Below are 15,227 nucleotides of genomic sequence, written 5' to 3' on the forward strand. Positions count from 1 at the left end.
GGTAAATGACAGATGTTATGAGATTTCTGATAAATATACTTTAAGTGTACCTGTTCACTGATTCCTGTTCCTCCATAGACACAGACAACTCTAAACCCAAGTGTCTTTGAGAACTTCTTACATTCCTTGGTAATTTGTAAAGCCAACTCTCGAGTTGGGGTCATGATGACAGCTGAAAAACAAAGATATTAAAAACGTAACCACAAAAAATTTAGGAGATAATGATCCTTTACATGGTAGAAACTGAACCTTTATGGTGAAGCTTAAAGCATCTCTTTTAGACTAATACAGCTGTACTGTATACATTATTGTCTGTACTTTAGATCGCTTGAAATAAGGGATTTTACAGTATCTGAGGCTGCCCTGGAATTAAAAATAAACTTGACCATAGCTCCAACAATCCACTGAAAACAGGATAAACGAGGGGAAAAATTCCTCCTTTAAAGGTATATGGAAATGTGTAGTTGAGTGGAAATGCAAATATTCCTCAAGTACAAACCATACAGCAAAAATACATTTTTGTGGCTTATTGTGTTGGCAGAACCTTCAGTGCTCACTAAGAAAAAAAGCCTCTCAAGGTTGACGTACAGTCGTGAAATACATGTTCCTCCAAAACACCAAGAGAGGAGCTGAAGGCCCCTCTGAAAAGCTTATAGAAGCGCATAAAGAAATATCTGACAAAACAAATTGAGAATGCTGTACTTCAGGTCCTAATGAGTAAGAGGACTTGCACTGACTGTTAAAATCATGTAGTAGCCCTGTGCCAATTTCCAACGAAAAAAATCAAAGGGTACAAACTTCCCTTTCATTCTTCCTAACTAGTCATTCTATATAAAGAGATACGTTAAGCAAAAAAATCCCTCAATGTACACGAAACAGAAGGATGTACAATGAATCTATTTGCTGAATCAGAGCTTAAAAACTGAGCTATACCAGAAGAAATGTTTGTGGTAGGTTCTGTGTCATCATCCCAGAGCTCTGAGGATTCTCATTCTACCTTCTGGCACGGGGAGAACAGTTCTGAAGTTACACATCGGTACAGGGAATTTATACCATACACAGAGTTCTATTGTCACAATATATCTTAGCCACAACTAGTGTATTTAAACACAGTTCACTAGAAAAATCAAAATAAACACAGATGTTTAAATTATGGTATCCAAGACTTAAAAAAAAAAAAGTATAAATTTCAATCTGTCAATATCCGAAAACAAAGATTTGTACCTATTGGACCTTCTCCTTCTTCTAATGACCTCTGATCCATGATGTGTCTGAACATAGGCAACAGAAATGCAATGGTCTTTCCACTTCCTGTTTTAGCAATGCCTATCAAGTCACGTCCACTCATAATTGCTGGTATAGCCTGAGTTTGGATGGGAGTGGGCTTTTCATAGCCATGTCTCAAAGAAAGAAAAACAAGTACTGTCAGGAGCAAAAAAGGATTTCTCATGAATTGCACATAATCCTGCTGGAAAGATTTACATGTTCCACTTGAATGGAAGCTTTAGTTCCATGCAACTACAGCACAACAAATACAGGGTGAAGAAATGTGTATTATGTAATTAGTGGGAAAGAATAGTTTATAATTGCCCAGAAGAGCAATCCTGAGTGAGCACCTTAATCTAGATGGTTGGTATACGTGGTGCCATAGAATAAGAATATGTAAAACAAATAAGTATCCGGGCCTGAATACTCCACAGTCTTAACACAAGGACACAATGGAAACAACTGATATTTTTGTTCATAAATTGTTCACTTACTTCTTAAGAGAACTGAGAATCTTCATGGAAATACCACACTGTACCCAGGTTTTGATTGGCTTGGGGCAGCCTTTTCCCTTGACTACAATGCCCTCCATTTCCAGCCTGTATACATTTACCTCTGAAAAAACACACTATGAATTAATTCACAATCAAACTAAGTATTTCTCTGCTATCTTATTCAAAGTCTACTTGAAACGTACTGTCCCCGAACACGATGCAACAGATTTTAGCTAGCTACAGAGACAGATGCTGAGTATGTAGAAAGTATAGTGGAAAACTTTCAATGAGCAGGTCACAAATATAACTAAATGGAAAGTAACAGTACATCAGTAATACTCACTGATGGGGTGATTAAACCTCCCTGCCCACCTCCGGCCTGTCAAGTTGCACCAAGAAAAATTCCCTTGCAAGCTTTAATTCCTCTCTGTAACTAATAATTGGGTTACTGCTTTATGTCAGCCTCTCAAATTATAGCCTGTACTTTCCTTCTCGATGGTCCACAGAATTTTGGCTTTAATGTCCAAAGGACAAGACCTAAAGAACTCACTGGTGCCTTGCATATCTAAATTTGACAGACATTTTCTTCCATTAAAAACTACCCTACAAATTTCATTTTTATTTGCCATTACCATCTAGGGTCATTTTAGCCAGCTCTGGTACTTCAACATAGAAGTTTTTCCTGAAGGGCTCATATTCTATCTTTCCATGATCCACTGGTTCCAACAGCTTCCTCTGTTTGGTCTGATAGCCTGTCAGGGCAGTCTGAAGATCAACTTCCTCCTCTTCTGACGAATACTGTACAGATAATAAATCATAAAGAAATATATTCAGTGACAAAAACCCTCTTCAAGGGTTTGATTTTTCACTGACATAACAATGGAACATTGATTGGGGACATTTAACTCTTCCTACACTGCACCAAAACCATCTACGAGAGGGAGAATTACTTTAAGCTTCAAGGATCTCCCCAGTTTTACACACACATTCTTTTGGCAACTTCCCCTCTCATCACTCCCCACCTTTCTCCAGCTCTCACCAATATTAACTGACAACTAGATAGGACTTGCCATCTAGAACTAATCAACAGTGATTCGGGGGGGGGGGGGGGGGGGAGGAGATTCTCATGCAATGGAACTCATCCAGCCTATTCAATTGCCAGTGCAGTGCTGAGAGATTTAAAACCTATTTAAGACCTAAAAACCACAGCACCTTATAGGTTAATCACTTGACATCCCTTTTATGTGAGTAATCTGGACACAGGACAAATTGCTCTGATAAGCTGGAACCCAATAATTGTGCAGGGAGGCTATGCAAATCCCCCCAGCAGAGTATCAACATTGCATATTTATTACATACAGGCAGTATAAGAGAAGTTTATTAGTTGAGTTTAGAGTGTTACCTGATAATTAGAAGCACATGATTGGGAGTCAGAAGACAGGCATTGTATTCCTGTCTTTGTGACTTTGGGCAAAAATCAAACCTCTTTGTACCTGTTTCCCATTCTGTAAAAGGAAAATAGCTACCTCCCAGGGGTGCACAGAGATTTCTCATTAATATTTGTGGAGTATTTTGAGATCCTCAAATTAAAGGCACTTTAGAAGCATGAAGATCATTTAACTATAAACATAAAACCCAGATTTTGATAATTAAACATATTCAAATGGACCTGTAATTATTGTGACTGAATATGCGGGCTCAGTAGCTACATACATATATAACCACTTAGATGTTCAACTGGTCATTCGCATGCAAAATTGCCATGACTGAATGCACAATTTCAATAACTGTGTATAAATTGTGTATGCACCAAGTTTAGGCATCCACACAGCAACTCAATTATATTAAGATGTTATCAACCTAAACAACTTGATGCATTAATTTAGTTTTCATTTATACCATGTTGTCTTTACACAAGACTGTGCGAGCTGTGGTGTTTTTTAAATTAAATTAATCAGTGTCAGCTCTATTTTGTCCATGATTCAACAACATACATAAGGAAATGGCAAACTTTTAGCATGTAAGTAGTCCCACTGAAGCCAACAGGGCTACTTGTGCACTTAAGTACTTTGCTGAACCAGGGCCTTTTTGCTAGAAAAACAAACAGCCCATTTCCACAATAGACACCTAAGACTTTTCAGTTACCTCCATTGCATCTTGGTCATTCTCCATGAGCTCCCCTTTCTTCTTTTCTGATTCCGCAGCTGCCTTTTTGGTTGTCACCACGGTTACTACTTTGGTAACAGTCGGCCCAGATTTCTAATAAAACAGTTAAGGAAAACCATTATCCTACTACAGAGAGCATGGAAACGCACTATGCAGAATGTACAAATTCTGTATACTCCTGAGCACAGTATAGTGGCTTTGATCCCACTTCCTTAGATGAGATTTCATCAGGGTTAATATCAAACAGCTGATTTGGGGAGATAAAAGGCAAGGACAGGTAGGCATTACATGTAGCATAACTTCTTTCTTGTCTGTTTGCATATTTTCCATCTTAACATGTGCTCTTCAATATCATTTTTCCTATATTAAAATGCTAACACTACTTAAAAAAAGACAAACAAGACAATCTTAATTTTTTACCTTTTCACTCCCACCTCCACCTTTCACACTTCTCATATTAAACTTCTTGACCTCTTCTTTAACTTCCTCCATATAAGCATCCAGTGGATCTAATTCTTCATCTTCAATCTCATCTGCTTCTTTTTCCCCTTCTGCAGTCTCCTCCTCGTCATCTAGTACATGAGAGAGAAATGTTTTTGTTTAAAAAAAAAAAAAAAAAAAAGTTGTGCTTATGAATTCCAAAATCCTTGTTTTTTCCTGCTTTTAGTACAATGCAGGTGTACAGAACCCTGAAAAATGTTTACAAAGCACACACAAATGGGGGGGACACTATACTATAAACTTACAGAACAAAGGTGAAGAACACCATGAGGATAGGAATACACCCCTTCCCCTGGAGTGGAGCCAGCCATGGGGGAAGAAGAGTATCTGGGAGCAGAAGGGATGGGGATCTTCTAATGTTGTCTAAGGGTTTAGACACCAGTCAGAGAAACCCTGGAATCAAAGGCCATCGTTCCCTATTGACACCACATGGGCACTCTCCCTTCCCCTTGGAGACGGAATGTTCCCTGAAAAAAGACAGACTAAATGTGGAGATTCCAGGGGAGCCAGCATGCTCCCGCAGCCTGCAGGAGCTCCGCTAATGCCTCTAAGTCATTTTAGAAGACTTCTCCTCTCTTGGGGAGAAGTGAGGATGGAGATTCTCCACACAAGGGGTATGAGGAACTGGCTGTATTGAGATAGGTCATCAATAAATGGGAAATTTAGCTAGGATTTTAGTGGGTACAAAATAGCAGTTACGGGTTCCCGGAAAAGAATTGGGTCCACAAAAATGTCCAAAGCCTAGGTGAAAATTTTTTAAAAACTGGGACTGAAGTAAGAGGGAGAAGAAAAGAGTTTAAACATATGTTGATAAACTATCATTATATCCCCATAACTGATCTGAATAACTGCACAGCATTATTACTGTATCATTTGTCCTCTCTTTCTCTTAATCCCCCACCAGGTGCTCACTTGTGTCTTAAGCTGTTTGGGACCATGAACCAGTCTAGATTTCATAATTTTAGATTTCATTGAAAAATAATTTAAGTTTTAAAATCAAAGATGGTAATTAAAAGCTGTGTTTATCACTACAAAATGAAGCAATTATCTGTTAATTGTTATATAAAAATATTAAGGAAATACCATCATCATCTTCTAAGCTCCATTTTTTCCCTTGTTTCATCTCTTCAATTTCTTTTTTCAGTTCTCCTATGTTTTCCATAGCCTTCTTGCGCTGTTCTTCCCTCCATTTCTCCACTCTCTCTTTTCGTTTTCTCATTTCCTCCTCTAGTTTGTTCTGATCAAAGTTCTATGAGAACAAACAACCAAACTAAAAAGTTATGAATTATTGGCCTGCCTCTGCACTTCTCTAGACAAACTCCTCTTTCAAATCTATGGGAGTTTTGTCTGAGGATTGCCTAATAAAAACATATTGCAATACAAGTTTAACTTAATCTATCTCAGGTACACTCTGTAGTGACACCAACTACTATACTTGCATGAGTGAGGTGACTGTAAAATAACTACATTTCACTTTATCTGCCTTGCAGCCAATGCCAGAACTTGGGCCTAGGGATCTACATTTCTAAACAAATACTCCTAAATACGTCAAATTTTCCTCACCCTCATAGGGAAAAGTATACAACAGCAATGATTCTCAACCTTTTTTTGGTGTGTGACCCTGAAAAGCCACCTTGCAACTCACTATTTCCTCAAATGATTTGTGTCAGAGAAACAAGCTATGAGTGGTTATGACCAATGAGTCCTAGGCAGGAGTGCTGGTTGAAGGCGCATGCGTTCTTGACTGGGTTTGATGAGGATGTTGGTTTGGTGGCCTGTTGCTGACTCCTGCCAGACTGGAGCGTTGCTCGTGAAGTACTGCTTCCCCTGCCCCAGAGCCAAGCACTGTCTGTGTGTTGGAGTGCTGCTCTGGAACTGGGGGAAGCAGAGGCAAAAACAGAGGAAGCAAACTGCTCCTTCCCTTTCTTCCCCTGACTCCTGCTATGTTCTAGTGACCAAAGGATGTTTTCTACATAAAAATGTATTTAGAAAGCACTTGACCTGAAGTAAGATTTTACGCGTTTCCAAATCATCTAACCCCCCACATCCAGCAATCACTGAAGTGACAAGTGACCCCTCACTATCCACCTGAGGTTTGCATTCTACAGGTTGAGAAGTCCTGCATTAAGAGAAGAATGTTTCTTCTGTCAAGTGGTAGAAGCATACCCATTGTAACAGAAGTCTGTGCTATATGAAGTCCGTGCTATACGAAGTCCAGACATAAAAAGGGATTATCTACGGTGATTTTTTAAAAATACAGTAAACTATATCTAAATTTATTTGAGAACTTTATCATTTGTAAGAGCTAATGTTTAACTGATACACTCTTCTCTCATTGGTCAGTATACATACACTAACATCTTTATCCTTTTCTTCCTCTTTGTCTTCTTTCTCTTTTTTCTTTTCTTTGGAAACTTCCACACCTTCTGTCTTTTCTTTAGACCTTGATCTGAAAGATAAGATCAAAAATGTATGTACTGCATGTCTGATCTGAACAGACTGTTCCAGCTTTTCTTGGGAAAGATGTGTGTGTGCTGGAAGAAAAAATGTCATTCACACATTTTTTAAATATCTTGCAGAGTATATTCACTTCCCAGAGAATCTCTTCATTTCATCGACATATTTCCTAGAACTACCAGAGATGCAGAAATCTATTAGGACACACTGATTCATATGCTCTAGTTCTGTTGTTCTCATTTCTTTATGGGAGGAAGTTGCAGACTTCATTTCCAGAAATACTTAGAACTGATACTCTCATGGTTCCAGAGTTTATTTTACACCACCTTGAAAATAGCTGTTGGAATAGAGATACTCAGAAATTCCTGTCTTTTGCACTTGTAATATCAAAGTGATCTAGCACCTTGCCTTGTAAGTCTGAGTGCCCCTGAAGGATTTAACTACTGGCTGAAAAACATAAGAACACCTCCCGTCAGGAAAGGCTACCTATATAACTTGATCTAAAACCCATTCACATTTATTATAGACTTTACTATTCCTACCCCCTCTAATAAAAAAAAATAAATAGATACATCCAACCTAAACATGTGTGGCTAACCCATGATAATACATTTAAAGTTCACTTTTCAGCTGAAAGGGGGGAAAAAAAACGTAGTAAGCTTTTTTCAGAGCCCATAGGGCTATTTTAATGCAAACCATGTGTTTATTTTACAAGATGTTATGTCATTCCAACTTCTCAGAATATAAATTTCCATGTTGTTTTAATTAAGGCCCTGGGATAGTCACCAACTTCCTTATTCCATATACACATTAATATTACAGTTTACCCATACAGTACTGCTTTTCTTTAAACTGTGCAACTTCATTGTCTGTTTGTGATTATAATTGAAAATTCAGTTTAAATTGTATTTAGAAAGCACTTGACCTGAAGATTTTACACATTTCTAAATTCAACATTAAAAGGACCTCAAACTACACCTTTTTGTTACTAGTCATCTTATTTGATCATAAACGCATACAGGTAGGGACCTTGTCTACTCCATGTTCTCTACAATGCTGAGCACACTGACCGTATTCAACAAACACCACAGATGAGAAGTGATGGCACTGTATAAGCATATTTCATGGATTTCTTTGAAGGGTTATACTATGCACTTTATCTGTTAGCATGAATATGAAAGAAATCTTGGCTATGAATCCACTGTAGTCATGCTTTTTTTTTTTTTTTAAATATAAGAACATGAATCATTTAATTTCTTTGAAGATGTGTGCACATGTGTGGGACGGGCAGGCAGGGACTCAGTGCACCATTTGGAAACCATGCACAAAAGTGACTTTAGTAAGTGAAAAGTCAGCTTACTGTCATCCAACAATTTAAAGCAGTTTATAACTACTAATTAAGTCTCATAAAACCCTCTGAATTGTAATATAGTAATATTAAACATAGGTTCAAAGAGTTTACGTGACTTGGCAGAGGACACCCAATAAGTTCATGGCAGAGCCAGCAATACAACCCACAGCCCTGGAGAGCACCACTTCCCAGATGAAGCTGGCACTTGGCATGGGGCAAACACTTGTTACAAGAAGGACTGCTGCCTACATAGGTTTTGGAGGACATTAATATATAAAAATTATTTAAATAAGTCTTGAGATAAGAACAATGAATGACACCATCACTCAATTTTCTAAGAGGCATTACGTGATTTAGCCACAGTATTTTCAACAAAAGTTACATTTTCAACACACTGCATGAGTGTCAGCTGTGCTAGAGATCACCTTTAACACATCCTTTCCACAGAGGTGTGACCACAAAACATCACTTACTGATCCTAGACCCTGAAGTAACTATGATTTAAAGGTATTAGACTAAAGGGCCAGTGTGAATTTTTTTTTCTGGTAGGTGTCACTAGCTTAACTTTAAATTTATGTGTATTCAGGTCTTTTCCTGAATTACTGAAATAGAAATATTCCTCCAGTGAATGTAAAACAGCATTTCTAGAACTTAAAATATTGTTTTATTGCTTCCTTATATTCTTCTGTCTGCCTGTATCCATCTGTTGTCTCGTCTTACACTTAGACTGTCAGCTCTTTGTGACAAGAACTGTCTCTTTGCTCTGTATTAGTACAGCACCTAGCACAATGGGGTCCTGGTCCATGACTAGCGCTCCTATGTACTACACTAACCCAGCCAAAAGGCCGAGAAGCCTTTTAATAAACAAATATTAATAAATATTAACAAATAATAAATAAAATATAGGATATGTAGCTACTTAGATCTATAAAAGTTTTTAAGCAATGGGAACAAACCATAAGGTTTAGGTAGTACATATGCACTCACTGAATATTCTCCTTCTTCTAAAAGCCAGAGCTGTGCATGGCTTTCCTGACTTATTGCCTCCAGGCCTTAATATCAAGTGCAATATTTAAATACATATGAGGAGTTTTTAAAAACAACACATGTTGCATTGAGCGGGGTTATTTCGCAAATAGCAAAACAAACTAAGCCATTCAGTATGTGTTTGCTATTGAACGCAGGCTCACAGAAATCAAGAACAAAGGGTACTATTTTAAACAACATTTTGTATGGTTACTCTTCCTCAAAATTGCTTATTGTGTTCAAGATCAAAACCACTTATGAGATAAAAAATGTTGCATTTTCTAAATATTATTAAAATAATGGAGGATATCAAATATAGCTACATATTCAAATACACGTCAAGTACATGTCACAATGATCTCAGTTGAAACAAATTAAGATCAACATCTAAAGATAAGCCTTTTTACCAAAATCTATTCAGACTTTCCGGAAAGTTTGTTTTATTCTCCTACGGGGATGGAGACCTTTACCAAAAAAAAAAAAAAAGGGGACAAACGTCCAGCAGGGAGAATATAAGAGTGAACTCCTGTCTCTAGGGTTGAAAGATTAACCTAATGTTTGATCTAGCTACCAATTTGAGCATTTTGAATTTGAGCAAAATTCTGCAATGGTGAAAGTTAATCATCTGGAAAATGATGATCCAGGAACAGGCATAAATAGCCTAAGATGCTGATGAGGCATTCTGTGCACATACAAAACAAGCACAACTACATTTTCACAAACGCAGAGAGTGACGATGACAAGGGATGTAGCATAAAAAGGGGTTGCAGTTAGAGATGTAAATAGCATGTACAAAAAGTAACCATGTAACCTATTAAAATTCGATCGGTTAAAAGGTTAAACGTTTAGCTGGGGAATTAAGGGTGAGGGGGGTTCTGCAGTACACCCATGTTTGGGACCCCACTGGCACCCGGTGCACTTGGGGTCCTGCCCGGCCACTGGGCGCACAGGACAGCAGCAGAGTTTAATTGTTAACTGAAACCGATAAGCATCAAGCTCATGGTTAAACTTTTACATCCCTAGTTACACTCAAGCTACTTGGGTGAGAAAACCAACATTATTTTGCAAATGTGCGCGCGCACACACACACGAAAAAGCCTTAGTATGCCAAGGAACATGGTGAGGAATATTTTTATTCCTGAAAAAAAGATTTACAGAAATACTGGAAAACCAGTTTAATATCTGATAAATCTATCTGGCAACTATATCCAGTCCCCGTATAGGAAGAGATTATAATCTATAAATCTTTCCATGTCTAGTTACTAACATATTCATCACAGCTGTGAATGAGAGTACCTGTTTTCTGTTTTCTTGTTCTTGTTAGGACTGGTGGACCGGGACCGTCTACTTCTGCTTCTGGACCGTTTCCTCTCTCGACTGCGTGATCTTCTTCTCTCTCTGCTTCTTGAACGTCTGCCACAGAAGCAGAATTGACTTATTTAGTATTCTGCACTTATGGCTATTATTTTAAAATATAAGAATATATGAAAACTGAGAAGTTTTGGTTTGGGGGGTTTAACATAAATTGGTCTGTTAACATAGGAAAAAAAAAATCTTCAGCAAAAATCTGCAAAAGGAAGCCAAGAGCCATTAAGGTTACAGAGAGGGTTACCAAATCCGAATTACAGCAGCTTACCACAGCCAAAATTGAAATCAAGTTAAGTATACTATGCAATACTTTACCTAAGTAAAACCTATTACAAAAGGCAGATACCAATCGTACAGAGAGGAACATCAGATATTCATAAAAAGATAGCCCAGATTGACTCAAGTCAAATCTTATTTTCGAAGAACATACACATTTCCTGAGACTTTGCAACTCATACCTCAGGCGCTTCCTGTCCCGTGACCGAGATCTCCTCTTGTCCCTGCTGCGTGACCTCTCACGCCTGCGTTCTCGATCTCTACTTCTAGAACGTCTGTCTTCTCCACGTTTTGTTCTTTTGTCAGCTGGAGATCGACTTCTAGAGCGGCTACCAGAACGCCCACGTGATGTGGAGCGCTTCCGATAATGTCTGTGTAGTTGCAAATTCACAAAAAGAGAGTCGAGATGTACAGGAAAACACTTTGCAGTTTAAAGGTACTTTAATCACATTTAGAACAGAAACCATAAAAAGGAAAGACCAGGTCCTTTTTTTTTTTTTTTTTTTAAAGATTACAAAGTGGTTTGAGCATTGGCCTGCTAAACCCATGGTTGTGAGTTCAATCCTTGAAGGGGCCATTTGGGGCAAAAATCTGTATAGGGATTAGTCCTGCTTTGTGCAGGTCCCTTCCAACCCTGATATTCTAGGATTCTTTCCTGGTCTTGCATAACTGAATTAGTACACACACATATGCACCTACTGAGACACCGAAGTTAGCTGGATTACTTTGCTATATATATCATTGAAAGAGCCCTAGTGAGGTCACACCACGAGAGCAAAGCTTTGTGATAGCATCAGAATTCCAAGAGGCATTTACTATTTAGTAATCCATCAATTTTTATATGCAGGAAAAAGATTAAAACTGCATGTGAAGATGTCTCATAGGGCAGTCTGCCTCAGTTTATATCTCAGTTCCAAAAAGATACTATCAAACTCCATTCAAAAAATTGTGTGCAAGCGTGAGCCTGTGTGGTGTAATGGAAAGGGAACTGGACTGGTAGTCAGGAGATGTAGATTTTCTTCCCAGCTCTATTACTAACATTGATACCAGACACCTTTGTGTTCCTGGGGAACCAGGGTGCAGTATCCAGCCGGACTCATGAAAGACACCTCCCCCCAGCCTCTGCTTAAACCAAAACCCATCAGAGGGGAAAAAAAACTTGCAGAGAGCAGTGAAGGGCGTTGGGAGACACACCTAGACCCCTCCTGACAAGGGTGACAAGATTAAGACATCTCCATTAGCATACAGAATGGAGAGCAGAGACAACTCCCCTAGCCTCATCTGCATGAAAGATGGGACAGGAAGACATCTCAATTTACATACAGAATGGAGAACAGAGAACCACACTAAATTCTGGGACCAGAAAAAGCAGGGAAGCACTGCGTCCTGGGAATCTCTGCTCCAGATGCTAATGAACCTACTCCTGCACACACACCCAGCTCAGCAGTTAGCAGACCAATGAATCCTTAACTGATATCCAAATACTGAAGCAGCCTAGTTGCATTGTGAGCTCCCTGGAAGAAAACACCACCCATAGCCAAGAGTGATCAGATCCTATTGTCTAGTCTAAAGAAAACCCTTGAGTCATCAGTTTACCTATAAACAAATCTAGTGTTCTCCCTTGAACTATTGTATTTTCTCTACAAAAATCCCTACTCACCCTCTAGTCAGGGTTCTGATGCTTAGATCCAAACTATGCATCAGTTCCACTGGAACTCCATCTTCTGACTGATTGTGCTGGGGGCTCTGCCTGTCTCCAGCATTCAGGACCCTCAGCTACCACCATCACCTGGGAACCCCCACCAGTTCAAGCCTTATGGAGTGGGTGAGATCCCCCCCCTTCTTTCTCTCTCTCTGTTTTCCTTTCTACCTTAGGTATTAACCTTTAATAATGTATGTTAGGTTGGTTTAGTCCTCCTTGTGTAGTTATCACTATTATTCAATAAATAACTTCTATGGTTAAGTTGGTTGCTTCTCTCTCTCTTGCTGAACTTTACTCGTTTGTGTTTTTAGCTTCCCCCATTCACTCTACAGCAACACTTCTTTTACCTAAGCTAAAGATCCCTGCAGCGCCCAAAATACTGTGGGGTTTGCTCATCAGGTTACTGCCAGTACAATTGTGTTGGGGGAGTGGGGATAGGGACGTGCAGAATTTGGGACACATAAGGGTAACAGCTTGAAAGTGCTGCTTGACCCAGTCCATGGAGCCCAGAGGCATATAAGGAGAGACAGCTTGAAAGTGCAGTCCAGTGAGTCCAGAGACATACAAGGGGTCAGTTTGACAGTGCTGATTGACCCGGTCCGCTCAGACTTGCTCTGTTAATGTACGGGTGGGGGTGTGGGTGTTCATCCGGTTCTGGGCCGGGTGTAACCCAGCCCTAGGGACCCTAGGTTCTGCAGGATAGCTCCATTGGGAGGGGACTTGCAGAAGGGAGAAGTAAAGCTCCATATGAAAACACAAGTGACACAAGCAGTACATTGACAGGATTACAGAACCCCCTTCCCCAGAGCAATAACCCGAATAAATGAGCATACCCCAAAGTAATGGGCACATCTAGTGGTAACATGCTGTGTGACCTCGAGCAAGTCACTTCTTCACTTCTCTGAGCCTCTATATTCCCCTCCAACCTTTTGTCAGTTCTGTCTATTTAGACTGTAAGCTCTTTGGGAAAAAGACTGTCCCGCCAGACATTTGTGCAATTTGTATCGGGGCTTGGATCTTGGCTGGGCCTGTAAGTGCTTCTCTTATAAAAATCACGTGGCCACAGAGCACATTTCAAGTTGGCAGCACTATCAACAAAGGATACAAACTGTAATGAGCAGAGGAGTCCATGACAAGCATCTTTTATCTTAGGATTCAAAAATGCTCAAACTTTATAAACTTATACCTTTAACAGACAGGAATAATTGAATCCATCACAGAAATGCAGATACCTCTGAGTGGAACATAATGTGTAAACACCACATTAACATTAGACAACAATTCAAGACAAAAAATGAAGACCTGAAACAGCAGGGATAATTTACATACACAGCATCTCACTAACTGAGGTGGAATTTTCTCAGGACACAGAGATTAACAATCAGCTATCAGGGAACTAGGGGTATGTCTCCACTATGGCGACTATCTCAGTACAGCTATGTTGCGAGGGCTGTGCCAATGCAGCCTACATCAACAGTAGAGGTTTTTCTGTCAGTATAAAACACACACCCCAAATTACATTAGCTGCGCTGATGACATTCTTCTGTCACCATAGCTGTGTCTACACTGAGGGTTATGTCGGCATAGTTATTTCGGTCAGGGGTATGGTTTTTTCAGATCTCAGAACAACGTAAGTTATATTGGCATAGCTACAAGAGTAAACCAAGCCGAGGAGCCATGAGACGTAGGCTATGCCTACTCTATAGGCTTCTGCCAGCACAGAGGTATGATCCCAGACCAACACAGCTGTGTCAGCAAAAGATTTTAGTGTAGACACAACTATACTGGCAAATCTGTACTTGTACTGGTTTCGCTTCGGGGAGGAGATTAGAAGCATGAAAACTCATACTAGTAACAGTGCTTTGCCGATATAAGTAGATAATGTTTTCACCCCTCAGCTCACAGAGGGCCGAGAAGCAAAACACTCTGCCAGTACAGTATGCGCATATAGCACTCATAGATTTTAAGGTCAGAAGGGACCATTATGATCATCTAGGCCACAGAATCTCACCCACCGACTCCTGTAACAAACCCCTATCCTATGTCTGAGTTACTGAAGTCCTCAAATCGTGGTTTAAAGACCACAAGGTGCAGAGAATCCTCCAGCAAGTGACCCGTGCCCACTCCTCATATAGATATGGTTTTAGGATTAATCGCATGGATTTGCTGTGTCCCCTTGAGAACATCAGTTTTGGCACCTGCAAAGGAGTAATATCTATCTATTTCACATGTAAAGCACTAAGTATTATTATTTAAAGAGATCCGATAGCTCACAGTGCAACAAAGTATGGTAGAAGCAGCAATGGAAGCCACATGGTTCTGAAGGAAGCTACTGAAACTACTACTCTGATGAGAAAAGGACAAAGCAAAGAGTCCAGAAGCACCCAGTGCAGCCCACCCTCTGCATACACTATCTCAGAGGTATAATCAGGGCCGGCTCTAGGTTTTTTGCCACCCCAAGCAAAAAAAAAATTTTAGCTGCCCCCCACCCCAGCCCTGGGCTCTTCCCCCCCCCCCCCCACCCCCCCCGCCGCCCCAGCCCTGGGCTCTCCCCCCCCACACGCGCACCCCCCCTGCCGCCCCAGCCCTGGGCTCTTCCCCCCCACACCCGCACCCCCCC

General features: G+C 40.0%; 1 protein-coding gene across 3 annotated transcripts in view; it reads right to left on the reverse strand.

Annotated features, from left to right (window-relative positions):
• DDX46 (DEAD-box helicase 46) overlaps positions 1-15,227 on the reverse strand; it is a 37,176-nt gene that overhangs the window by 19,718 nt on the left and 2,231 nt on the right. For 2 of the 3 annotated variants that reach the window (XM_034778529.1, XM_034778527.1), the window contains exons 2-11: positions 11,088-11,276; positions 10,558-10,674; positions 6,780-6,876; positions 5,511-5,676; positions 4,347-4,498; positions 3,906-4,019; positions 2,393-2,558; positions 1,761-1,881; positions 1,225-1,400; positions 51-172 (exon numbers count right to left, since the gene is read on the reverse strand). In XM_034778529.1, the coding sequence (XP_034634420.1) occupies positions 51-172; positions 1,225-1,400; positions 1,761-1,881; positions 2,393-2,558; positions 3,906-4,019; positions 4,347-4,498; positions 5,511-5,676; positions 6,780-6,876; positions 10,558-10,674; positions 11,088-11,276 (1,420 nt within the window). The remainder of the gene's footprint in view (positions 1-50; positions 173-1,224; positions 1,401-1,760; positions 1,882-2,392; positions 2,559-3,905; positions 4,020-4,346; positions 4,499-5,510; positions 5,677-6,779; positions 6,877-10,557; positions 10,675-11,087; positions 11,277-15,227) is intronic. The other variant, XM_034778528.1, reaches the window with a different exon arrangement.

This window comes from Trachemys scripta, chromosome 8 (genome assembly GCF_013100865.1).
Source record: "Trachemys scripta elegans isolate TJP31775 chromosome 8, CAS_Tse_1.0, whole genome shotgun sequence".
Lineage (NCBI taxonomy): Eukaryota > Metazoa > Chordata > Testudines > Emydidae > Trachemys > Trachemys scripta.